Source organism: Fringilla coelebs (genome assembly GCF_963513975.1).
Source record: "Fringilla coelebs genome assembly, chromosome: 15".
Taxonomy (NCBI): Eukaryota; Metazoa; Chordata; class Aves; order Passeriformes; family Fringillidae; genus Fringilla; species Fringilla coelebs.
The window spans coordinates 993,261-1,020,757 of NC_140041.1; the positions used below are offsets into that span (position 1 = coordinate 993,261).

Below are 27,497 nucleotides of genomic sequence, written 5' to 3' on the forward strand. Positions count from 1 at the left end.
TGGTGGATTGAAAGGATGGCTGAAGTCACCAATATTTTGAACCAGTTTCTTAATACTGACAAAATGAACCAATGTTAATTAACCATTAGCATTTACTGACATGTGCCCTCCCTTAATAATGTTCAATTTAATATGCATATATGTATGTGTGTATATATATGTGTGTGTGTGTGTATCTCTGCAAAATTAATTAGCTTATGAAAATACACCTTTGGGCTGGTCTGTTCTTTCATTGAGCCAGTCTGCTCTAATTTATGCCTTTCCTCTATTCAGAGTAACTCTATTTCCTTGCAAATTTTGATTTAAATTGTTGGCTTACAACAGAAATTACTATATTATGCTTGAGCCAAATAAGCTAAAATGTTTTTACAAGATATGAATTGTGCAGTTTTTGACAATAAGGGGAGTGTTTTCTTTTATGCCAAGCAACTTTTGGATGTGGATTGGATCTTCATGTCAGCTGAAGGCTGGATCTGGTCCTTGAAGTTTAGAGAATCTCAAACTGATAGACACTAAATATCTATGTATTTGGGCATTGCATACACTCTTGGGGGATGGGGTTGGCAGGGGAAAACATGCATCAAAAATGAAGTCAGGTTATGGTAAATCAGGGTGTGATCGTATTTTTCTTCCTTGTAGAAGAGCGCTCTCTTGAATAAAATGCATTGAAGTGTTTTTCATTTTTTATCTCTTTCTCCAAAAAGTCCTTCTAAATTCCAGCTGAATTAATTCCAGATTCTGCAGCTGTGGACAAAATTTTAATTTCTCCTAGGACTAAAGTGACCTTCAGTGTCTCTAGAGCGAGCTTTTTGGTTAGCACACAGAGGAGTTTCCCTCAGTGTTTAGCCCCAGGATAAGGTCGTTGTCTGGTATGCCTGAGCATGTCTTCTCTCCCTGGTGTATTTGCACAGCTAGAAAGCTAAAGCCAGCACTTTGGAAGTGCCATTCCTCCACGCTGTCTCAATATTTAGGTATGAAATGTCTGTGGTTGCTTTTTGGAGCAATGTGTCTGCTGCTGCCCTGCTGCTCCCACCACCATTTTGGCTCTGTGAATGGGCAGCTAATTGGCAGCCCAGGAAGAAATGTGAGCTATTGCTTTACTCCTGTGGCTTTTATTTTGCTTTCAAGAGGTTGAGAACAGTTACACAGATCAGTTCTGTTGGTAGTTTCTTTTTGATCTGTTGCTCTTGAAAACCAGTCTGTCCTATCCATCATGTTAAAAGAGCAAAGGTAACAACCAAAATAAATATTTTCCTGTCTTCTCTTTCAGATAAAATTGAAGATGAATTAGAAATGACGACAGTGTGCCATAGACCTGAGGGACTGGAACAGCTTGAAGCACAAACCAATTTCACTAAAAGAGAACTTCAAGTTCTTTATAGAGGATTTAAAAATGTAAGAACATGCTGCAATGTAAGGACATACAACGAGGACATACTTATTAGACTCTGTTCATTGCAGTACTGTTCTTACTGAACTGTACTGCAATGAACAGAGTCTAATATGTTTGTCCTCAACAGCCTCAACTGCTCAGCTCGATTTTGTATTATTCCCCTGCTAAGCATTAGTAGTTTTGTAGAAGATCTCCCTTACCACAACAAAATGAGCACAATCTGCCTCTCCATCTAATATTTATGACACTGCGATCTGCCTAAAACTGGGTTTGGATGAATATTCAGCACATAATGGTCTCATTAAACTTGTTCTGCAAATGTCAGCAAGCAAACTTCAATTTCCTCAGCTGTGCCAGTACCTGAAGATAACCTGTTTTTATGGATAACCATGTTTTTATGGCTACTAATTTAAGCCTTGTTTTCATGTCCTCATGTTCAAATATAAGTAGTACTGTTCACTTGTGATTAGGTGCCTGTGATGGATATGTCATCCCTTCTCTAGAAATCTTGCTCTTGTAGTGGAGCACTTTAGGACTTTGAGGTCCTGCGTAAGTAGGGAATAAGGCTGGAGTGGCAGGAGCCAAAGAGAAACCATAAGTTGAATGTGTGTTAAGACTGAGGAGACCAGAGAGAGGCTCCAGATTTCTGGGCAAGCAGGCAGCAGTGCCAGCTGGTGTGGCTGGGTGTGCAGAGCAGCTCCATGCCCAGCCTTGTGAACCACTGTTCCAGCCAGGCTCCCTGGGAGCTGGAGTCTGCTGCTCCCAAGCCTCAGCGTGGCTCGGCTGCTGCCTCTCAGGGGCTGCTCACAATCAGGAGAAATGGATGGGGAATGTTGAGGCTACGTGGAGCAGATGCTTTATGGACCTTGAAGAATGAGTACTCATTACATGTTTGCCTGAGGGTCAGGATTTAGTCACCCAGGTGGTTTGTGCCAGCTGATGTTTTAATGATGATTAACAGGTCAGAATCAAAATGGCTCAATAAACACAGAATGGTTTTTATATTCTCTTGCAGGACAGCTCCAGCATTTAGAAACCATTACAGCAAAATGATGACATTTCTCAGTCAAGACTATTGGGAAAAAACTTGTCAAAAGAAAGCTGAGCTACCTTAAATACAGGCAGTTCTGAGGAACCTGCAGGACTTTGAGAAGGGCCTTTCTTTTTGACAGATTTTTGAAATTTGATCAAATCACATTTCCAGTGTATATTTGACTTTTGCAAGGAGTCTGGTGGTTTCACCCTTTATTTCTCTGCTCACCCTAAGTGGGCCAAAGCACAGCTCAGCTTTCTGTATTTTTGTTGGTGCATGTGGCTTATTTCTGTAGCCTTTGCTGCATGCAAGAGGTCATTTCATGTGTGAAGTTGCCTAACTGAACACCGGTATCTCTTTATGCTTTTGCCAGCCAGCAGGAAATCACACGGCTTTTGAGACAGAACTTGGCAGGTTAACACCCTGATATGACATGACTGCCTGCACAGTGTGGTTAAACCCAGTTTTGCTAAGATCTCTACTGTGCCTTCTGTATCACTGTCAGGTGGGAATCCTGTGTGGGAGAGCTCTGCTCTGTGCTGGGGGGATTTGTAGCTGCAGATGTAAACCAGTGAGGCAGACCTGGAGCATTCTCAGCACACAGGACATTTACCCCCTGCCTTTTCAAATTCTGCTAGCACTTTGCACTGCAGAGGCATTACCTCCCAGGACAATAGTGGCAGACAAGGGTGTTTAACTTGAGACCTAAATCTAGGGCATCACTGAAAGTCTTGGTATTAATTGGCAGTGATAGCAAGGTCTTGGTTTATATCTGGATATTATGACGAAGTAGGCTGTTTTTATCCAGATGATCTGCATAAAATATACACAAAGTTTCATATCTAAGGTTTAAATTGACATGAAAGTGCAGCTTTAACACGGGTAGCCTGCAAATCCTGGTTTCAATGGGATGGGTAATTATGCACAGGAGGCAAACTGGCTCATCTGTTACTGTATTTGCTATTGTACCAAACAGTCTGTTCCTTGGGATGATGTTACAGTGCCATCTGGAGATTCAAAATCCCTGTGGGAATACAGTAATTTTCCTCCCTGGCTTGTACTCACTGCTTGCTCTCAGTGATTATTGCACAGGTCCTGTTTAATCACAAGGCAACACCTGGATACTCACAGAGCAATTTGCAGGAACTTGTGTAGAGGACAGAGGGATGGAGGTCCTGGCTGCAGAGGATTTAGTGTGCAGGAGCAGAGATGGTGTTCCACCAAAGGCAACTCAGCACAGCCTGGGTTGGCCTCTGGACTAGTGCTTGTTTGACCAGGGTCCTAATTCTCAGTATCTTTAAATCTGTTCTTTCTTTGTCTTTGAATTCTGTCTCTCCCCCCACCCCCCACCCCCCCCAAATTGTCTCAGTCTTTACCCAGGGTGTCACTAGTCTGGTCTGGTGCTTTTGCCCCATAGTCACAGAGGATGCCAATAAATTCATCTCCAGAGAAGCCAAGAATGCTAACCAGGCCTGTATTTTTGCTGCCTGGCAAATGTTCCCTCTCTTTGCCTTCAGCTTGCTTTGCCAGCTGTGGAGGGTGTCACTCAGCAGCATCTCTTGGTTCCAGGACCAGCAGTTCACGTTTAGCAGTTCCCTCTGCCCGCAGGATTCTGCATTATGTGAATGGTCTCTTTTGCACTTCTCTGTTAGCCGTGGTGAGACTGGAGCCAGACTAACATGAGGTGTTTGGTCCCATCTCTTTGGTTGGGATTCTAAAAAAGCTAAGTTACAGGCAAACCCATCAGAGCCTTTGGTGGGTCTTGCCTTGCTACAACTTAACAAAAGAAAATGTGATACCTTCAGTCTACAAAACCACCAGAATTGTTTGAGCTAAACAGCAATATTGGCACAGGAACAGAATGGCTATGTGTAGGCACAGGCTGGAATTAAAAGAGAGTTTCTGCCCCCCATAGGAGTAAGGTTTGGTGGCCAGTTATGGAATTGCAGGAAAGTATTATTATTATTAAAATTGATAAATTAATGTCTAATGAAGGGACCAGATATACAGAGATTTGAGCTTGGTAATTCAGGATCTCCCACTTAGGCCATGTTTCATGATTTGTGTTCTTTGGAATCGACTACATGGATTTAAAAGAACTGGGGGTTTTGTGGGTTCTTTTGCTCAGTGGGGGGGTTTATGCTGTTAGGGGAAATCCTTGTAAGCTGCAAGGGATAATTTCTTAATACTGAATCAGGAAACAGACAACCCAAATGACTGAGGGGCTGCTGGGGACATCCTTACCTTGCTTTAGTGTGAGCATTTTAGCAAATCTGTAATGAAGGGTAGTATGAGATGTAATTGTAAAAAAAGCAGGATTATGGAGGTTAAAGTGAGCAGTACAAGCAAGGGAGAAATGTTCCCATACTTTAATAACCCCCAAAACATCTCCAAAGTGGGAGAACATAGTGCAACAAACTACATGGAATGTGTGAGTGCTTAGAGATGCAAATCTGGATTGTGTGTTTGTCTGTGGCCAGCTAACTTACTACCTCTAATTTAGCAAAATGTGGCTCTGGGTACTTATCCTCATGTTCTGGCCAGCTGAACTCAGGAGGGTCTGAACGACAGGGGATGCTTAGCTCCCCTGTGGTCCCTGCATCTCTGCTTTGCACATCTCTGACAGCATTCAGTGAAGTTTATTTCTGATTCCAGCAGAGAAAAAATGCAGCTGCTTTATTTATGTTTTATTTTCCTTTTGGTTTTGTGGGTTGGTGTGTTTGGTTTTGACATGGATTCAGCTCCTTTGTGGTATAGTGATTTAAAAGAGGAGGGTAAGTTCAGATGCACAGCTTATGCTGCCAGAACTTGATAGTCAGCCCTGGGAAAGTGAGCTTGTGTTCTGTGCTTGATGACAGTACAAAAAAATAATGTTTGGTGCTGTTGGGCATTTTTAAAGAATTATTTCTTTAAGGAAATGAGAAGGGTTAACCTAAAGCCCTGCTATCAAAGGAAAACCTTATGAATACTACAGTGAAGGACTGTGTTCTTCTTACTGACAAGGATTTTTTCTTGAATGAGTGAATCTTTATTAACTTCAGTGGAATTTTAATTGACACTAAGCCCACCTGCTCTGTGTCACAAGTAAGATTTCTATTGAGTCAGCAGAATTAAGTAGTGCTATAGCACTAATGAGGCCTCTGGAGCATTATTTGGCTCTTAGAAAACAAAAATTGTGATCAATTAACTGCAAATAAGTTGGTAGTAGCATATGTGTCTGAAAGCAATCCAGTTACAGAGAACTAAATGGGCTAATCAATGTCAGCACTGCCTCTCCCCAGCACTCTTAGAGCTGTGATGCAAACTTTCATTTGGCTTCCAGATGGAGCATCAGAAGCAGTAAAGATCATGTAGAAATTCAGAAAATTAAGCAGGCCCAGTGGCCCAACTGCCAGGGTAGCCCTTGGCCCTGTGAGAGAGCACAGGCAGCAGCAGCCACGTGCACATCTCTGGTAATAAACAGAGGGAAGGGACCTCAGGGATTCTGCACTTGTGGGAAACATAGAGAAAAGAATGATCAGTCCCTCAACTACAAACCGTCTTTCAGCAGGTGAAGTTGTGGTTCTTAGAGAATGCAACAGTTGTCTTATCACAAGGAGCGAAGGAAATAAATCTTGGTGTGGCACTGTGCTGGAAAGGATGGGCCAATTGGGCCAGGCTCTTGGTTTTAAAAAGAATGACAGTTTAGTGAAGTACTCTGCAAGGGCCCTGTGTGATCTTGTAGCAACAGCACTTCAGTGACCAAGGAGAACACTGCTACCCAAGAATGGCTGTGGATATGATTCTGGGTCTGATCAATGATTAAAAGATATCATAAATAAATATCAGATGATTTATTTAATGTATGTTTGCTTACAAGCTTCAGAAAACATTAATGTTTAGGAAGTATTTGGGAGAACCTCTTATGGTAGCTGTTAGCTTTTATTTAATTATCTTCCTTTGATGATTTCTGCTTTACAGATGAAAAAGTAACCACTTTTCTTGTGATAAGGAAACCAGGCAATGGATATTTTATGAGGAGCTTTGGAACAGTTTGAGAATACTCATCTAACTAGAAATCTTGCAACCTACAAAACCACAAGTGGCACATAGAAAAGCTGTCTGATTGGTTGTCTAAACAGCAGTTCAGGACTATCAGGCAAGGTGGTAGGAGTCAGGTTCCAAGAATGGAGAGCTGGTGGTTCCTTGTGCAAAGGGTTATATTTTGTGAAGTTCCTGGCTGAAGCACCCGTGTTAAAGTGAGGCAGGGATCGCAGCAGGACACAGAGAGGGATGCACAGAGTGAGTATAGTGCCAGAAACAGAGGAACTTTCTTGATCCCAAGTCGGCCCTTCAGCTCAGTATAAGCACCAAGCCCGGCCATACGTGGCAGTTCTGTGAGTTTTGCAAGAGAGAGTTCACCTGCTCAGAGAATCCATCTCCAGCACCTCCTACCAGCAGGGACAGTGCTCCCGCTCCCACCTCCCTCCCTGGTGGGAGCCTGGGGATTAATGGCTGAGTGGGGCCAGTGCTGCAGCACCACACAGACCCCAGGGTCTCTATTGATCAGTGGCTCAGAGTATGGGAGGAAGCTGACTTTTCTGTGTCTGTAATTCTGTGCTCTGTTGTAGCGGACACTGAGATGGCTGAGGCCCCGTGGAGGATGTAAGCCTGAGATACGGAAATGCTGAGTCAGAATAGCTAAGCCTGGAGTCTTCACTTAGGTCCTCTGGCCTAGCTTATCTCTCTGTGACCCTATAGGCTAGTTTTCCCTAACCCTTACAATTGGTCAGTTTTCAATCCCTCCTAACCCTATATAAGCAGCCACCCTGGCCCATTCTGGGTAGAAGAGCTGCCGTCGGAACCCTTTGCGAACCCCCTGCCAATAAACCATTGTGGAATCTCCGAGGCTGCCTTCTCCTCTCTCTCCATCTGCTCTGTGGGTGCCACTGAGGCCGCATCTTAGCAAGCAAAGAGCTGAAATTATAAAAGAGCTGAAAATCACTAAGAGCTGATAATCACTGAGCTTGCTAAGACGCCAGGCTATAGGGCACTTAGGGCTCGGACACTCGGCCTGCTGAAGGCTGAGCTGCCCGGCCCGAGACTGCTCGCCTGAGGAACCCTGGACCCGTCTTGCTGTCTGGTTAGAAACGGCCCAGTGGCAGAACACACTCTGTGAAAAAGGCTGAGGGATGTGGTTATTTTATTGGTTTGCTCTGGTTTAATTTTCCAAATTCATTGATAGGTAAATTTGAGGAATAGTGTCATCAACTGGGAAGTATTTTCTCTAACTAAAAACATCTCATGGTTAGGTAGCAATGCCCAAGGCTCTGTTATGTATGTTGTAGTAGCACTGAGCTGGTGGGGGTGTGTCTGTTATTGAGGTTTGTTTGTTAGGACTTACTAGTGTGCTATGAATTGTTCACCTGGCTACAGTCTGCTGCTGAGGATTAAAAAACAGCGATGAAACTGCTGAAAGCACAGTTAGAAATGTTAATAATGGTGAGCCAGCTTTGTGAGATGCTTAGGATGAAACTGCAGTCTGAATTACTTTAGTTTCTCCAGCTGCACAACCTGTGCATGCAGAGCACTGTGAGAACAGGAAGGTGATTTGTTTCATTGCTCTCTTTGGGCTTGTAGAGTTTTGCAAATGAACCTTTACAAACTTGTGTTTTTCTTGATTCTCTTTCTCTCTTCTTTTTGTTTTCCAACAGGAATGTCCTAGCGGGGTTGTTAATGAAGAAACATTTAAACAGATCTATGCACAGTTTTTTCCTCATGGAGGTAAGTGGAGTGCTTTGTCAGGGTTCTTGAAGCCCTAACATTGCCTACTGCCAGCTGGCTGCAAAACTGCTGCAGATCATCTGTGCGAGAAATGGGAATCAAGCTGAAGCTTTGAGGGATTTTAGACAGAAACACAAACATCAAGGTAATAAAATTTTGGGCCCTTTGAACAGTTATTTCACATAGAAAAGCCCCCCTAAAGATTGTCCCTCAATGTCAGCTCTTCATTCCCCAGGTCCAAAATAGAAACTGGGGGTTGATGCTTTGTTCTGTTCTGACTTTCTGCTGGCAGAAAGTGGAATTGCTTCCCCTCCGTGTGTCTCTGCTTCCCTGCTGTTGAACTGCTGGGCATGTGGTGTCTAGCACAGGAGCGTCTCAGACTTCTTTTTGGCCTGAAAATTAATCAAAACCTCCTTAAAATTCTTAAAGCAATTTTTAGTTGATAAGTAAACTCCTGGATACCTGAAATAATCTTTTTTGGTGTTTATGTGACTAAGACAGGGCCGCATCATGAATGGGCACATTAAGGTATTGTATTAAATCTCTCAAATAATACATGTTCTTGCCTTTTAAAAACATCAAGAATCTATATATTCTAATTGGATATGTTTTGTGGGGACGCTATTCTCAAATTGAAAGAAAATAGTCATTTAAGTGGCTTTGTAGCAAATGATTAAGTATTTGAGGCTTTCCAAAATATCCCACTCTGTAGTAGCTGCAGAACACAGTCTTTGGGGAACAATGACTGATCTTTCTGCAAGGGTGGATGTGTGCATATACATTTATTTAAAGAAGGTCATTAACAAGTGTTTTTTTCAACTAAATGTCAAAATAAAACACATTATCCTTATGTTTTACAACCCGTGGGACCTCAAAGAGGTACACCTGTAAAAGGTTTGCGTTAAATTTCAGTATCAACTTGATGATTTCCTGTTGTGATTTTCTAAACCCAGTAGTTTAAGATTCAAAAGGACAAAAATATATCTCTGGGGGAGATTGCTCTCCAGCAGCCATGGGTCAAACTCAAGTAACTGGAGCAAGACCCTTCTGAAGCTGGGCATTTCCTGAGGGGTCTCTGCTGTGTCTCCCACAAAACAAAAAGGTAGAGAAAGGATGCTGCAGATTGCAATCACTCTTTGATGTTTTTGCTGTGTTTCCCACCATTTGAACCAGAGACACTCATGGTTGGTGGGGATTTCCTGCTCGTTCTTTCAGGTAATGCTCCAAAATCCAAATAGTTTCTACTGTAATAAAAGCTTTTGTATTTCAAGGTCGTTTTAAGGGAGGGTGCCAGGATTTTGCAAGTCTATGATTGTAGGAGCAACAGGGTTAGGACGGATGGAGATGAGAGATCTCTGAAGCCAGGTTGTGGAACTTGGGGCTTATTGCAAAGGGTGTGGGTGCAGGGGCCCTGCTGGGAGCTGCCAGCTGCAGCTCAGAGCAGGCCCCAAAGAGAGAGAGAGGTAAAGAGAGAGAAGGCAAGAGAGTGGTAAAGAGGATGAGAGAGCGAGGAAGAGTAAAGAGGGTAAGAGAAAGAGTAAAAGAGAGGATAAGAGGGCGAAGTTCCCTTTACCATACAATGCATCTTCTTCTATGCTGAATATTCTAATTCTCCTAACCAATCTAGTACAAGATACAAATCCTATAGCATTTACATAGAGCCTATAAGAATCATTACATTACCATACTGTGTTACATTTTAAACCCTAAAAACTCCTCTTTGGGCCCCTTCTGCCAAGCTAGTAAGGTCTGCTCTGACCCTTGGAGCTGTCTGCAAGCAGAGGGTATTGTCTGATCAAAAAAGGATTACCTTCAGCTGGCCATGCCATTGTTTTCCAGTTGTTCAGTACCTAAGGGATCTCAAAGCTTGCTTTCATTTCAGTCTCCCTTATAGTTTCTATATTCTCAAAATCTTTTGCCAGACAATCATATTTATAAGGCTTTCCTGTTTCATCTTCCCCAACACATGATAGCATTTACTGGTTCATAGAATACCTGGCAGTGCGTCAGGGTTGAGTTGTATGCAGAAGGAAAATAAATTCATTACTTGTTTAGAATCATCAGTGTATGATGAGTCCCTGCCTTTGTGCCTTTCAGATGCCAGCATGTATGCCCATTACCTCTTCAATGCCTTCGACACTGCACAGAATGGCTCCGTGAAGTTTGAGGTGATTGCTTTGCATCTTCCATCCATGCCACTTTCTCAATTTTTTGTTTTTAACCTTTTCTGTCCAGTCTTCATTGCAAAGTAGTAGGACATGTTGGATTAAAGATTAGAGGTTTCAGTCTAAAGCCAGTCAATGTTTTCAAATCTGGTTCACTTTAGTTTATGCAGATGCAGTTCCATGTCAGAAAAGAAGTATCTAGATGTGCTAGTCAGGATCAGAGGGAGAAAGTGCAGAGGTTTATGCAGCAGACAGGAGTGGCTGAGGAGACTCCCATGTGAAATGAGATGAAGGACACAGAGAACTTGCATCTTGTACCTTCTGCAGTCATCATGCATTGCATGATGTGTTGAACAAGCATCTCAGGTACTTGGAAACCAAATGCACACTTTAACTAAAAGGCCTGTTGCAGTGGCTACAAACAACCTCTCTTCATGCTCAGCCCATAGCTGTAGGAGTGCAGCAGAGGGATGTATTAAGTCATAGACTTCTGGAGGATGAACTTTATAGTTTTGGAGACTATAAAACTCCTATAAAACAACAAATCTAGGCACTCTTGCTTTTGCTGTAAAATGTCCAAAACCTCTGTTAATTTCCAGGTAAGATTGGGAAATGTATTTGTTCATTGAATGCAAAATGGGGATGTTTCCATATGTATCCGTGTGTCTCTGTGGCAAGGGCTGCAGGGGGAGGTTTGCATGGGGCAGCTCCTCAGTGGCTGAAGGTGTCCAGAAACCTATACATTCTGAGAACAGGAAAATGTTGTTAAAATAACCAAAAAACCCCAAACCTAGAAAGTGCTGAACTTTCATCCCTGGCAGATCTGTCTCTTGACTGGTTGTCAAACATGAGAATTTTGTCCCCTTTTTTATCAACAAATTCAAATCCCTCAGAGGCTTGGCAAAAAGGAGCAGAGGTTTCTAAGCAGTGCTGCACTGCCCCATGCAGAGCTCATGGAGGTGGCTAAAACTGTTAAATGAGTTATCAGGAACTGTATGGCTCTGTTGGCCTGAAGATCTGCCTGTGCTAAAAATCCCCTGTGGCTATGCTGCTCTCAGTGCCTGAGCCACCATGCAGTATGATTAATAAATCACATTTATCAGAAGCAGTATCTTTACTGTAAGCAAAGAAAACCAATTAAAATAATGTGTCCCACACTGAGTAGTTAGTGGTGGGAATCACATCTGGTCAAGTCTGGCAGATTTTTCCAGAGAGCAAAATCTTGGGCTCCCTGTGTTAGAGGATTTTATCTCTCAGATAAGATTTTCTCCCCTCTTTGCCAGCACCTCAGTCAGGACCTAAGAAAGTATCAGCTTCTACTTGCACAGGCACAGTCCAGCTGTGTTTAATCAGGTGGTGGCAATCTGAGTGACAGGTCCTTGCAGCAGGGAGGAGAAAGGCAACTGGAGCATCTGGCAGTGCTCTTAAAGACCAGACATCTCAGTGAAAGCTGCAACCATTGAGTTCAGTCAGAGAGGACACATTTTTGGAAAAGGGAACCAAAAGAGGTTGATAGGCATATGCTTCATCCTAAAAAGATGAATTTTTTGACTGGCATTGTATAAAGAGGGTGACTTAGAAAAGGATGTTATGAGAATTCTCATTTCTCTCACTGCCCCAAACCAGGATTTTGTGATGGCACTGTCCATTCTGCTACGGGGAACTGTTCATGAAAAGCTCAGATGGACATTTAATCTGTATGACATAAATAAGGATGGCTATATAAACAAGGAGGTAAGGCTGTTCCTCACAAATATGGTTGATTTTGGAAGGGAGAGTTGATTGGGTTTTGTTGCAGAACATAATACATTATACATGCAGCTAATTAAACTCAAATCAGAGTGGACTCATGCATTTGTCTGTGTGGAAGCAAAATGCATACTGGTCTTATTGCATGATTTTCTAGACATATTTTCCTATATCATGGTACCTTTAATGAATTGTGTTATCCAGGAGCAAAATGCTGGTTACTCCTGTGAGCCACATAAGCTTGGTGAAGGGGAGGGTGATGGTGGCAGAACTTTGTGACTGAGGCTCAAGGGCTTGCTTTCTGCATGGGGAGGTACTCTGTGGGTCATCTGAAGCAGCACCACTACCAAATCCTGCATTGTCATCCGGTTTTATCTTCTTATCTGGTATTGCTTGTTCCTGTTATGGGAAGCCTTAGTTTTGAGCATGGTGACCTTGAATATGTGTCAAATAGAAATTGGTCCACTCAAATCCATTGTGTGTCTCTGGAGGGTTTGCAGTTACTGCCACCAGTCTTGGAGCTGAGGGGCAATTTGTGCAAGGTATGGTGAGGGACCAGATTCCCAGTTCCAGCTGTGAGGGTCCCTGGCCCTAGAGGATGCCCTTGGGACAGGGTTGGTGCCACAGTGCGGGGCTGAGCACAGCCCTTGCTGCCAGCTCCTGCTGTGTCAGAGCCAGGCCAGGGCAGGGGAGGGAGCATGTGGCACTGTGGGGGCAGAGGGGAGCAATTCTCTCTATGGGGTGTTTGTGTGTCTGCTACATCTGTCTCCATGCACATGCACAGGCATTCCAGGTGCTGGTTTGTCATAGGAGAAGGAGGGTGAAGAATAGGGCAGAGCAAGACAGAAATGGGCCCTCATTTCTCTTAATTTCCTTTTTGTGTTTGTGCTGGCATGCTGCCATGGCAGGAAATGATGGATATCGTGAAGGCGATTTATGATATGATGGGAAAATACACGTATCCAGTGCTCAAGGAAGATGCACCAAGGCAGCATGTAGAAGTGTTTTTCCAGGTACCTGGGTTTTTGTTGGTTTTTCCTAGCACTTGAACTAGGCACTGTTAGACTTTCCTGTAAAGTTGAGTCTGTACCTCGTTATATATTTCAAAGTTAACCCTAGCAGCCACTCAGCCTAGCACTGCAATGCCTGCTGATTTCCTGGCTCCAAAGGTATCTCCCATGTCTCTTAGCCTGACCCTTTGCCTTGGGATGCACCAAGTCTGAAGCCTCTGCATGTGTTGCAGGCCTTCTGTGCTGCTTCTCTCAGTCGCCCTAAGGACTGACAGGAATGTGGGTGTGGGTCGGTCAGGCACTGAATAAATAAACGATGGAATAAGGACAGAGGTTCTGGTGCGTGTCAAGAAAGCAGTTAGAGATACCTCAAAAGTGCTCCAAATCCCAGAGTAAACAAGTCCTTAGCAGTTGGCCAATCCAGCACTGGCCACTTAGTCTGTGGGCTAGGTTTAAGTGCCCAGCTTCATTCAGGTTGCATGAACTAAGATACTGTACTGTAACAATAGTGTTACCAATGTAAACTAATTTTTACATTATTTTCTTTTGCAGAAAATGGATAAAAACAAAGATGGAGTTGTAACTCTGGATGAGTTTATTGAATCGTGTCAGGAGGTAAGGACTAAGTTATAACTGCAAGGAAAGCTCTATTTCTTTGCTTCCCTTTGGATAAACTTGATTTGAAACAAGATGCTGGTCAGGATCCTGGGTTTTCTTTGCTCTGTGGAAAAAAACCAAAACCAAACCAAAACAGCTTCAAGACTGAGTTTGTGATGCCCTGTGAAGCCTGTGACTCAATAGCGAGGTAGGGTGAGGCGGAATGCGGGAGATGATGTCTTCATGTGCAGTGCTTTTATTTTCCTGAGTGGACTGCAGTCTCTGATTCTACAGACAAGCAGACAACTGTAGAGAAAGCTCTTAGCTGTCTTAGGTTGTTTTGGGGTTTTGTTGGTTTGTTTTTGGGGTTTTTTCCTTCATTTTGAGAGTCTGCTGCTGTCTCTCTGTACTGGCCCAGATGCCATAATCAGGTACCACACTGCTGGAACTGCCCAGAGTCAAAGGTGTCTCAAATTCTTACAATTACAGCATTGAGTTATAAAACCAGTGGATGTTTTCATGGTCAAACATTAAAAGCAAATGCTGTCATCCTAGCAATGATTTTCATTTTTCCTCTGTTTTGGAAGTAAGCCCCCTCTTGCAAATTCCATATATGAGGTCGGCTGTGTTAAGATACTTCTAGCACTGGCACAAAGAAGCATCTGTGTTAACATGCAATTGGCTTGATGTCTGCTGTCTTAGACCTGGACTGTGTGAATATTTACTCTGAAATATCTCTATTTACAATAATAGTGTAAAAGGTAACCTCTGCCTTTTGGAATGTCTGTATTGGTGCACCAAATTGCATATTGGCCCTTCTGTGCATTTTATGTTGCCTGGAAAATTCTTTCAAGTTCTGCAGCCAGACAGCGCTTCTGTCCCTGAGCAAGGGGAAGGTGCTCACTGTGGAGGGCTGGGCTGGCTTCTGATGCTTTGGTGTCAAACCTGGCTCTGGCCACATCCAAGTCTTAGTCAAGGACTTCAGGCAGCCAAATCCTTGTTTAGCAGATGCATAATAGAAAGCTAATGTTTTTCAGTTACTTCGTTCTTGGTCCATCCTGATTGTTTGGCTTATTTTTTGCACCATCTTTATTTAATCATTTGTGTTGTGTCTTATTCTGCATGTTTGTAACTTGTCTGTAGGTGTGTTTATTATCAGATGTCTCAGTACTGAAGCAGCTTTACTTTACCTATAACTGTCGGAGTTTTAATTCTCTGTCCCTGTTTGGATTTGGTTCCTTCTGTTGCCATCCTGGCACTGGGAGCTGGGCAGGCTGATGCACTGCCAGCTGCTGTTTCCTGGCAGGCAGGAGCAAGCCCTGCCACACCAAGATTTATTCTTTTTATCTTATGAAAAACAAACCAAAGTGCACAGCAGTGCTCACCTGTGCCATTGCAGTAGCTCTGGCTGGAGGGCAGGGAAGCCCTGGCAGGACCCTGGAGAGGATCATTGGCTTCCAGCTGCTACTGAGCCAGCAGTGACAGGGGGGATGCAGCCTCACAAAACCACTGAGGAATGCAGTGCAATAGATCTCTCAAGCTGCTCAATGTGGAAAATTGTTTTCATGTTACTGGCAAACAGCTGTTCTGAACTGAATTCCTGAGGGGAAAAAAAACATCATTATGTTTTTGAACACTAATCTGGTTCTTATCTTGAAGTAAAATTCCAATACTTCAGGTGAAATAATCCAGGATTTCCCTTGTGTCTGTCTGTAACTTTCTCATTTGGCTCTAGGAACCTCGGAGAAGCTGAGGTTGCACAGATTGCATGCGTTTTGGGCTTGAGCTGGAATTTCTGGCTGGAAGTGCTCCCTCAAGGCAGTTTGCTTGTTGGTTCAAAACCTGCCATGCCATTCTGACTTGTGGAGCACATTAGCTAAGAGCACATTTGCACACCCAGGGTCAGGAAGGGGTTCTGAGTGTTGAGCACAGGCACCAATCCAGTGCCCTGCCCAGCACAGCTGTGCTGGACATCAGGCTCAGGAGAAGACCCTGTGCTTGATGTGCCTCAGACCAAGCCAGGCCCAAAGCACAAGCCAGCTGCTGTGCTGGATCCAGCCTGGGCACTGAGCCCCAGCTCACAGAAGGGGAAAGCATTCCTAGAGCAAGGCTGCTGCCTGCTGGAGCAGCTGCAGAGCTCCCTGGTGCTGAGGCAGGATTATGAATTGTGCTTGTCCATGCTGGTTTCATGGGAGTATCTTCTCCTTGCTTTCAGGACGACAATATCATGCGATCCTTACAGCTCTTTGAGAATGTCATGTAACCAGACGAGCACTGGAGGAGTCTGAGACTTCTGTGTAACAAAGATCTTCTTTCTGGGTGACAGATTTTACAACTGAGCCATGTCCAGTGTGTGAGGATTTTGTACGATATGTCCGACCAAATGGCAACTGAATGCAGCCGATCCCACCACTTCTCCCTGGAAGATGCTGGTGGACTTTTGTTTCATTTTGGAAGCATGTGAATATTTTAATAAATCCCGACAAGCGAGAACTGCTGCTCGAAGTTCAATGAGTAATACAGAGCATTGTTTGCTAGTCACAAGTCCTGCTTTTAATCTAGCAAGCTTAATTCCCTATAACAGCACATGTTGATAGCTATTCAGCCATCGATTGCGAGTGACAGCTCAGTCCATACCTCTGTTTGGCACAATGTTCTGTGGATGCCTTTGCTGTTAATCTGCTTTGACCGAACCCCACTCTGCCAGGGCAGTCTGTGAAGAAATGAACAGTCAATGTACGTGGGACATTAAACAGACAGCCCATGTAGCCAGCATCCCCATTTCCGCAGAGATCCTGCTTATCCTCTCACGTGCACTGATGCCATTTAGCTGGGTTTAGTGGAGTTCTTCCTGAGCATATTCATTAGGTGATCTTCCTGCCAGGGTGAGTCAGAAAGGAGCAGAACGTGTTGCACATATTAATATAAAAGTACAGAACAAATCCTGTTCAGGAGGGGTAAGTTTCCAAGAGAGCAGGCAGGTATGTAAGGGCTGGTACAGAAAGATAAACACCTGCTCTGGTCCCAGCTGCCTGCTGAGTCCCAGGGTACCAGGTGATGCTCCACAGTGCATCTCAGCAGCACCACGACCATGTGCTCCAGTCCTTTTGCTGTAGTCTGGCACACACTGCCTAGGTTCATCACTAGTTACAGTCAGGTCTTACCCCCCTTATGGATTTACTTTAATTTTCTTGTTTGACTCAGTGAAGAACAAAGATGCAGCTGTGTTTCAACATACAGACCTTGGTACCCACAAAGTGCCCAGCTCATTTGACTGGGAGTTCCTGAACTGTTATTAGCCTCAGAATCAGCTCCCAGGCCCCATATTTTTTTCCTACAAGGCAGTAACATGCCTTGTGTAAGCCCCATTTCATTGCTGATGCCAAGTAGAGTATTGGTTTAAGGGTCTGGGGTTTTAATTAATAAAACAGAAAAGTTCATGTAGTGAATTTACACCAAGGTTGGATGGTTTGTCAGCTGGGGAACATCAGAGCCTTCTGTGAAGAAGCCTTTTAGGAAAGCTGACCCACCAGTGCCACTGCCATCTCCAGGCAGACAATGGCTGAGAAGCAGAGGGAAGAAGAGGGCCAACTCTTGCAGCTGCTCAAACCATGCAGATGGGACAGTCTCTGCAGTAGTGCTGCATCATTCCCATCCAGTAAGCATCTGTTTTTATTGTATCACATACTATATTACAGACAAACTGTTAGCACTGAAGATATATTTTAAAAATTATGTAAGTGGAAGGTTTTTATAATACAGAATATACAGAATGCCTCAGTTCTGTAGCCCTAATTTTATAAAAATTTCATCTATTGAATCATTCCTAATTACAGGTCTGATCAGTCCTAGTATAATGATAATGCCAATTGCCCAAGATGGGGCATTTTCCCCTTTTACTGTGCCCCCCCATGCACTTCTGTGTAGTCTTAACTTTATTTCTCTAAGTTGTTCCCTTGCCATCAAAAGTGGTGTTTAAGAGAAGTTACATGTCTGCAGGAATTCCTCCCAGCAGTGATCCAGCAGCTCTGGCGAGGGGCTGGGATTTTCAGGAGTGATGCCCTGCTGTGGGAGTACCTTTCCTCCAGTTGTTGGGTCATTTAGGCTTTATTTAACAGGCACTTTGTAAAGACATCAGTTGTAGCTGAAGTAGTAACAGTTTACACCATTCCTTCGTGATTCTTCTTGCAATCACTTTTGCAAATGACAGCATTTAATATAATTACCAGGTTTTCCCTCCCACCAAAACTGCTTAATCTATTATTCTAAGTAGTTCACTTCAGCAGAAGCAGAAGTGGTCAGGACAGTGGAAATTTAGGATTTTAATCAGGCTAGCACAGTGCCTTTTTCCTCTAATAGTCTTGCTTCAAGGGTGCTTATGAGATGGCACATACAGACAGAAGTGTTTGGAATGTGCCCTTTTCAAAAGAAAATGTTATTAGTTGCATGATGCCATAGTCCCCTGAAGCTAAATTAATTTCTGGAGTTACTGTGATGAATTTGGCCTCATCTGTGTTTCCTGGCCTGATGGCAGCAGTTCTTTGGGGGTTGCCTTTGTCACCAGGGCTGTCACTGTTTTCTCTTGCACGTGGCTCCAGCTCAGCAGCAAACAGCTGCTGTCACTGTCAGTGTGTGCTGACATGCGCTGCTGATCAGGGTGCCAGTACTGACCCTGCACTTCTGCCATCTCCTTTGCTGCTCCACTGTGCCTGCTTTTCACTGCCAGGAGCAATGAGGGTGCATCAGGTAGAGAGGAACATGCTGACAGCCACACTGAGTCTGCCCTTAGAGGAGAACGAGCTTTGATTTGGATCCCACTGGGGTCAGTCCCCTCCCACACACCCCTGAAGTTCAGCCCTGGGTTGAGCTCTGTGCTTCACCTGAAGCCCACAGTAGCTGACCCAGGAGGACTTGCAAAGTGCCACCCACAGCTGCATTTTGCCAAAGCTCAGATGGCAGAATCTCTCTGTGGCAGAGTCCTTGCCCCTGCAGACCCAATTTCCCTGTGTTTGTCCCTGGTCCCAGTGCTACAGCCAGAGGCTGGGATGCACCAGTGCACAGAAGGCCTCTGGGCTTTCCATCAGCAGCATCCTTCCATGGCAGCTGTGCTCCAGTCGGCAGGTGAGCCGTCAGTGATTGTGAGAGAGCTGCTCTCTGCATGGAAATGGCTTTGGGTTTGTTTGCCATGTTTTCTGTGAATGTTACTCTACTGTAAACTTGCCAAGCCTCCGCTCGCTCTAACATGGGGCTTGCAATATTTATGACAAACACTACTACAGATTTCTAAATAAAACACACTATGCTACTCCAGTCTCCCACCCTCATCAATCCTCCTGCCAGTAGACAGAAGGCAGTCAGATTCTCTGTCAGTGCTATTTACTGTGCACATTTCCTGCAAGTTATGAATGTTTAAATAATGTCTGAATCAGGACTCTGACTGTTTCACTAGTTACAAACATTAGTCTGCATCTTCATGCCAGCATTTTATAAAGAAAGCCTTTCTAACATGCATTTTAGGTAACAATCTGTTGACAAATAGGAATGTGATAAATGATAATGCAAAAAAAGAAAAAAAAAAAAAGAAAAAAAAAGTACTGCGCCTGTTCTGTGGCTGTTTGTTTTCCTGTTCCTCTGAATGCAATGCAATATTGTGAGTAACCATAAGCCAAGCTAACAGCTTGAGACACAAATACCCTGAGGTTCAGGCATCATGGGCAGTGGCATTTTGGCATTTCCTGACTGCAGTATGTGTTGAGAACAAATACCCTTGTGTCCGTGGGTCGCCTCTGATGAGATAGTAGCAGCAGCGTGTCAGACTTTTCTTCTCTTTATGGAAGTGCCATGAAAGACCTAAGGAAATGTGCAAATAATGTAAAATGTGATATCTAAAGCCATGTTAATGGATCAGCCATGTATAGCTTCACTGTTACAAATGCTATTCTCCAATGGCAATTTGTATTCAATTTTGATGAATGGTTTTAAAAATGTTGGTTTTAATAATAAAAAGAAATACCTGTAGGAGGGTGTCCTTTCCTCAACCCAGTATGTATTTTTTTCTCAAGGGACACTGTTAGGTTAAAAATTTGCAATGAATCTTTTAAAAGTGGGACTCAAACATGTATCTTTGTGGGGAGGGAGCTGTGAAACTGAACTGTGCCATGAGCTAACACTTACATGCCAGTGATTTATTTGCATCACTGATACAGGGGTGCTCTTACATTTGATGTAGTGGCATATGCTGAACTTATAGTTTGGCCCTTGTGTAAAGTTCAGAAATGTTCTTCTACCTGCACTGCTGATAGTAACTTAGGGTAGTGAAAACTGCAAGCTCACAGGCATGGCTTTTCTCTTCTACAGTTCTGCTTAAGTATAAGCAGGAAAACAGACAATCATGTTGAAAAAAAATGCAAACACTATTTTATGTTATAGATAAGAAAAATAACCCAAATGTCAGTGTCCCTTCAGCTTTGGCTTATTGTAAGCATCCATTCTGACACATTGAGAAATGCAGAAGTGATTTTGCCAGACTATGTATATATGTATATATTTATACACACACACACACACACACACGCACATATATGTTTGCTAAACTTCATTTTGTAGGGTATTATCTGTCTACCAGTACATCCCAGGAAAAAGAACATTCATCCATGTGGAATATGGAAATAAAGGTGTCTGTGTGAAACGTGGTCTCGGTGTCACTGCAGTGCCTGCCCGGCACTCGCTCCCGCAGGCACCTCCTGCTCCCAGAGACAGCAGGGCCCCCTGGACAATGCCAGACTGGAACTCTTGCTCCCTCTGCAAGAAGAAGGTGTGCTGACTGCCTGCTCAACACCTCTCGCTCCCTGGGATGTGTCCCAGCTGCTGCCAGGCAAAGCAGGCTCGGGCTCCAAGCACGTGCGTAGGCTGTTTGTTTGCTTTTTGGCTGAGGTTTGTTCCAGGGGCTGGTGAAGCCTGATATACTGCTGTGAGATACTGGGCAGCTCTGGTTTTATTCTGAGCCCATTACTATTGCAGTCTGAGCATCTCGTCCTGCTCTTCAGGGGTGCAGGGCATGGCATCTGACGGATGGAGGGGTGGTGGGGAGGGAGCAGCTCTGCACTGCCCCGGGGGCTGGCTCTCACTCTGGAGCACAGTGGGGGAGCCTCAGGTGTGTGCCACAACTCAGCATATGCAAGATTACTTTTGAATCCAATAATAGCCTTTTTTTTTTTTACTGAAACATTAATTTTGTAACCTTTGCTTAACCATGCAGGTCCCGCAAACTGGAAAGGGAGGAGTTTGCTGGGAGCACATTGGCACATGAAGTCCTTTCATCGCATCAGATCTGCACTGTGTGGGATCAGGCATGGGAGCTGCAGGAGCAGAAATTGTGTGTGATGAAGAGCTGGTGATGGACCCACTTCTGCTGCTTGGCCAGGAGAAACTGGTTCTCTATGAACAGGATCCCTGTCCCCATCCCCCTCCAGGAGATGGGGAATAACGAACTGACGATCTCCAGAGCTTCAGTGGATGTTGTTATTTCCAGACTGTTCTGTTAAAATTTCCCTTGTTGTCTTGCAGAGGAAAAGTCTCTCTTTCTCCATCTGTTCTTGTAGAGACTGGGAATTTCTGTAGGGCTCTGGCTGGAAGGCCCCAGGCAGGAAGGTGCCTCCTGAGCACGGGGTGAGTGTTCACATTGCCTGGGACATTCTCCTGGGGAATCACCTGCTGTCCTGGCCATGTGCACAGCAGCCTGTGAGGAGCCTGGGGCTATGGGGTGATCTGCACTCTTTGTTCAGGACAAGGGCTTCTGCAGCGGGTGGACAGGGCTCCTGGTGGTGGGGAGAGGGGATGGTTCCCGTAGAACCTGGGACACTTCCAAAGTTTCTTGTTGGGATTTGCACCCACAGCCAGCAGCCATGAAATGGAGAAGGGGAGCAGCACCAGTGCAGTTCCCCTGGCAGGTGTCTGCTCTGCTCTGAAGTCTGGCTGCAGGAGATGGGCCCGGGCAGCCACTGCCCTCCCCAGATAAGAAAGCACGGATGAGCCTGACCGCTCCTGGCAGCTGTGAGCTCCCTTCCCTGCAGCACATGGGGACAGCCCCAAAGGCAGCCCCAGTTCCCTCTGCCTCGGCTGATGGAGCACACCAGGGATACACTGCCCCAGCATTTTAGAGTCTGTGTTTGCTCTTTACATTGCAGAGAGCCAAGGAGTGAACACATTGATGTTGTGAGGGATGCAGGGGAAGGGCCCGCTGCTAGGAATGTCCAGTCATCTTGTTGTTAAAAAGTCTGTGAAGTGGTAGTGCTGATCCAGAATTTTCCAGAAGAATAATAAGTTATTGAAAAATGTTGATTTTAAAAAAAATTCCAAGATTGATTTTACAATCCTAGGGTTAAATTGAATTTCTTGACATTTTCACAGAAACTGATCCAACCTTTGTGTTCTAATTATCTTATTGATTTCCTTACAAATTGATATAAATTGAAAATATATAACAGTGTAAATATACAGGAAGATAAATGTCAGCACAATGTTTTCTGTCTGAACAAATCTTCTAAATTTTAGAGAACTCAGAACACAAATGACTACCATAGCCTTGTTTTCTTCACACAGCTTAAGCTGTTACAGAAGAGCATTTTTCAGCAACCAGTTGTAAGTAAGAAGAATAAATTCCCATTGTGGTGGATGAGCATTGACAGGAGGGAGGCACACTGTCTGTTCTGTAACTGATAATGAGGAAAACTTTGGAAAACCCCATCTATGTGTATGACAAACTGAGTTGCAAAAATGCTTCTAAATTTTTCTCAATTTTTGTTTCAGACTTTTTAAAATTTACCTCACTTTATTTGCCTTGTTTTATTTTGCACTAAGCTGTGATATCAAAATGCTTACATCTTGAAGAACATCTGCTACAAACAAGTTACTGAATTGCTTTTGGTTCCTTTGGTATTCAAATGATGGACCTATGTACAAACAAATACGATGAGATGCTTTGAAAGGCAAGGAAGGTAAGAGATTTCTATCTCTTAGAAATCTAAGAGATTTCTATCAGCAATACTTTGATTTAACCCATGAAATAAAATTAACAGAATATTGAAGGTTTTCGTTTCTGTCCTATTCTAGCAGTGAATATTTAGTGAATGTCATAGATTAAAACTGGGAATATAGATTGTAGATTTCAGCAGCTTCAAAGTGTCCAAAAGTGGAATTGCAGAACCTAAAATTTCCCTTTTCTGAGGGCACATTAATCCCCATTTGGACCTGAAATCACATTCCAGCCTGTGAAGAGGATATTTCAGGGCTTGAGCAGCCCTGTTCAGCACGGCCCAGAGACATCAGTGCAGAAATGGGTGTGACATTGCAGAGACCTGCAGGTAGTTTCAGATACAATAAGAGTCACGTTTAAGGCAGCCCCTTCCTTTACTGCAACTTGACTCTGGGTTTGGTACGAATTTGCAGTAGCTGGGTGAGCTCTGTGCTGGCTCTGTGGGAGCACCTGGCCAGCTCCTGTGTCCCTGGAGCCCCAGCAAGGCCTGGAGGAGCTGCCTGTTCTTGGTGGAGCTTCATGGAGCCAGAGAACTGGGGAGGAACTTTTGACAGCTGGGAACTCAGGTAGTGTTTGGCAGACTGGATGAGTCCCTGTGCATTAGCTGTGCCTTTCCTCCAAGGACAAGTCCATGGAGTGAGGAGATGCCTTCTCATGGGCATCTCCTTGTTTGGAGAAAGCCAACAGCTGGAGCTGCCCTGGGGGAAGAGCCAGAGGTGTCTCATAGCGCTGACAGTCTGGAAGGGATGGACAAAACCCTGCCTGGGTCTGTGTTAGTAGAGAGAACACAAAAATGTGACAAAGCTGGTCAAACCTGTTCCCTGTGCTGGGACTTTTGGAGTATTTTTTCACTTGGCAAAGAAGGAGCAATAGTACTGTTTGGCTGGTCTTCTGTGGTTGTGCTTTCCAGGTATTGTGTTCTGCTCTGTGGGCACTTAGTCCCTGGCTCTGCAAGCTTCTTCCTTGTTCCCAATGAAGGGCAGCACTGAAGTTCTCAGCTTCCACTCACCACCCAGGCAGAGCTGGGAATTAACCCAGGGGATAGCTGGCACTCAGGTACTGACAGGGACATGGGGAAGAGCAAATGTCTGAGGCCTCCATGGGGAATAGGCTGTGCCCACCCCATGGCTCGAGACACCTCCAGGGCTCTCTACTCCCTGCATGGAGCTGGGCAAAGCAAACAGTGCTGTCAGCATGTGTGGAACCTCTGGATGTGTGTGGATGTGCACAGATGTCTATGGGTGTATGGATGTTATGGATGTTTGTATCTTAAGGATAATGTCCCACATCCTGCAGGTTCTGTTGTCATAGGCTATACAGGCTGTAACAGGACAGTTGGGGATCAAAGGGTTTGGAGTATCAGGACAGGAGTCTCCAGTGAAAGTAGTTTGTTGATATAGAGCTGATGCTTGTCCTGCTGTAGACAGTCTCTGCCTGGCAAATGGAAAACAGAAGGTTGTGGATTTGCTCAGAACTCCTCAGAATTTAATCAAATGCAACTAGAAAAAATGTGGTGGTAAGTCCCATTGAATTAATATGTATTAGACTTACATTTTCCCTTGCAAACGTGACATGGCATCAGGTGTGTGTCTCAAGATTGTGCTTTCCAGGACACCACAGGGAGGAGTGCGGTGTTCCCAAAGTGGCCCTCAGTTTTCCCAAAGCATGTCCAGTGGATGAGCCTTGCAGAGACCCTGTTGTCCTCAGCCAGGGTGGCATCTGAGCCATGGGGACAGCTGAGGACACTGCTGTCACTTGTCATTCCACCGTGGGACACAGCCCAGCAGCTCTGGATCACAGATCACCAAGGTTGCCAGGCTGGAACCAACCCTGCAGGGCGGTTTTGGAGGGCTGCAGCTTCTCCCTCAGCCGTTGTTGTGTGAGTGCTGACTGCCTGCATGTGGCACAGAGGCAAACCATAAATAACTGCATGAGCTATTCCTTCCCTCTGATAGCAAGGCCAGGCCTGCATGTCAGCTTTATTCCCTCTCGTGCCAATCTCCCAGTTCACTGGCAGGCAGAGATATGGCCCTGGCATACAAAAATTCCCTGTGATAATTGCACCAAGGCTCTGCCAGGGCACTGCTGGTCCCCACGGTGGGGACATACTGGTCAGTACTTTTCCAGATGCCAGAAAGCTTCCTCAGGGGTGTGTGATGATGTGGCTTGACCACAGATGTAGCAATAAATAGGCTACAGGGCCTTTAAGGATACCAGACATTTTCTCCCTGTCAGATAATGATCAGTCTCATACCCAAGGGCACATTCTCCATCAACTCACAAGTGTTTCCATGATTTTTGGGTATTTTATTTGTGCCAGTCTGGTGGTGCTTTATACTGTAACAAACTTCAACTAAATATTCATGAGGGAAAATGTCAGATCTTTTCCTCAATTTTTATGGATTCCTTTTTGGTTTGGTGTGTGCATTCCCAAGCAGACAGGTCAAGATCAAGATCAAGGATTACCCTGAGAAGGAGAGCCTGAAACCTGCTCTATCCCAGATGCCCAAGGAGCATCAGTCTGGCTGCAGCCCAGAGCCTGCGGGGTGCTGACTCCAGCTCCTCACACAGGGCAGGGATCCTGCAGGGATACCTGCTGAACTGCGGGGAAACTATGTAGACTTTTTCTGTCCTTTGAGATGCAAACCTGAACATAAGTCTACAGTGATTTGGTTTTGTCCCTTTAAAATATTTCACAGTTTTCTGGAAAACTTCCATCATAAAATTCTCCCCTTTTTCTTATTTCCACAGTGTTCAAAACAATCTACTCCAAAGGTAAACGTTTCAGTGAATGCTTCAGCAAAATGAAAGGTGTGTTTTGTGATACCATTCACAGCTTTGAAGACCTCTGAGTTCATACCCTCAAAAGCAGGAGCAGCAGTGTTTTTGTTTAGGCTATTTATACACCATCAGAGCTCAGAGCTCCGTTAATGTTTCACCTCAGCCTGCAGTAAATTAGATAAAACAGAATTTCCTCATTCCCAGAGTTACCCTTTTACTCCATCTGTTTGACTCCGTCTGCTCTGCTCCATTTGCTGATACAGGAAAAAAACATTGCTTAATCCCTTTTAACAAGCGTTGAGACTATTTTTAAACACAAAGTATGTTTCTGTACTGCATTGTCTTTTGCTGAGGCATTTTTAAGATTACCAAGCCTCAACCCATGCTAAGTAATGAGAGCTGTCTTCCTTCTGGCAAACCTACCAGCACTGTTTGACAAGTTTAGAAAGATAAACCCATGTGAACCCCAGTGATTTTTCCACCTCCTTTTGTTTCACCCAAAAGCAGGAAAGGCTTGCTCCTTGGACACTAATTTTGGAAATTCTGAAGTGCTCTTTGGGTAAGCTTTCGAAGAGGTCCTTACCAGGGGAGATAGCACACACACCTGGCAGCTGACCAGCCTGGGCCTGTGCTCTGCCAAGGAGCAGCTCCCATGCCTGCAGTGCTGGAGCTCCTGGGGAAGTGCCACGGGACCCCTGCTCACCTGTAACAGCAGAGGACAAGAGCTTCAGGTGAGACATTTATCTGCTCTTTCACTCCTCTGCTGGGAGCACACATATGCCCCATGAATACCATGAAGCCACAGTCCTCCACAGGCCAGAGCTCCTCAGCAAGAATTCTTACTCTCAAATAGTGACAATAATAATAGGAAGTGCTGTCCTATAATCAACATCCAGTTACCTCAACAGCAAAACACTGGGATGTGTCTGTGTCTGCTCTCTGTGACTGTTCAGGACAAAATGAGAACACAGAAGATTTTGAACTGGGTATATTGCTGCAGTGCTTGGAGAGATGCTGAGAGCTGTGGGGGTCCCTGCTGCATCCTCACCTCCTGAGGCACTCTGGCTGTTCAGTGGAGATGCTGCTGTGCCCCTGGGATGCACCCCACTGGTCAGTGCCATCTCATTTGCAGAGCAGCATAAAGCAATCATGGATTAATTTAAAGTGGTTTGGGATTTTTTTTCCTTAAAAATATTCCTCACCCTCTCTTGACAGAACAATATAGGCCTAGGTCCTTTGGGGGGAAAGTTAAACTAAAAGAAAGCTTTTTAATTAAGCTTTTTTTGATGTTTATGGTGTTCAGAACAGTTCCAAATACCAGGCACTATCAGCAGAGATAACTTTCTCTCTCTTGAACATGAAAACTAGAAACTAGTACTTACTGCAGCTCTCATTTAACGAGTACATCTTGATCTGTGTGTGTTTTGTTGTCTCCGAGTGTATTTCATCCTATTAATATAAAAGTACACAACTGTTTCCAATAAATCCTAATCTGGTGTAGTTAAAATATCTGTCCAGCTTTTGACAGCCAAAGTCACTTGTATGGATGAAATATTTATTTAACATGTTAAGGAGCAAAAAGGAATGACGTCGTATCAGGTAAGAGCTTTGGCCAAAGATAAAACCACAATTGTCCATTTATCTGAGATAATAACAGAACGTGTAGCACTTAAAACTCTGTATCCAATTAATTGTCAGTTCCCAAACTCATTCCTGTATCTGACAAGAGGTTACACCAACCTTCTTTTGCATTTAAACTGTGTTCTTTGTCTTTATAAAGTGGAGTTAAAATCGTGAACACTGGGTGCTGATGGGCACACAGATAAAATGTTTTCAGGTTGTCATAGGCAACGTCATAATGGAAATAATTAAATGGGGTTACAGATTGGAAAAAAACCATGCCTGGTATCAGTCCAGAACTTTTGCTTTACTTGAAATGTAGTTCTGGTTCTGGTATGAGCATCACTGGCAC

The 27,497-nt window shown here is 44.3% G+C and overlaps 1 protein-coding gene across 4 annotated transcripts in view; it reads left to right on the forward strand.

The window, feature by feature from the left end:
* The window catches only part of LOC311159691 (A-type potassium channel modulatory protein KCNIP1), a gene marked incomplete at both ends in the record, with an annotated part of 280,379 nt that extends 264,406 nt beyond the window's left edge, over positions 1-15,973 (forward strand). For all 4 annotated transcript variants that reach the window (XM_084215897.1, XM_084215898.1, XM_084215896.1 and 1 more), the window contains 7 exons: positions 1,271-1,395; positions 8,120-8,189; positions 10,287-10,357; positions 11,981-12,088; positions 13,012-13,116; positions 13,666-13,728; positions 15,926-15,973. In XM_084215897.1, coding sequence (XP_084072023.1) covers positions 1,271-1,395; positions 8,120-8,189; positions 10,287-10,357; positions 11,981-12,088; positions 13,012-13,116; positions 13,666-13,728; positions 15,926-15,973 — 590 coding nt within the window. The remainder of the gene's footprint in view (positions 1-1,270; positions 1,396-8,119; positions 8,190-10,286; positions 10,358-11,980; positions 12,089-13,011; positions 13,117-13,665; positions 13,729-15,925) is intronic.
* Positions 15,974-27,497: the final 11,524 nt, after the last annotated feature.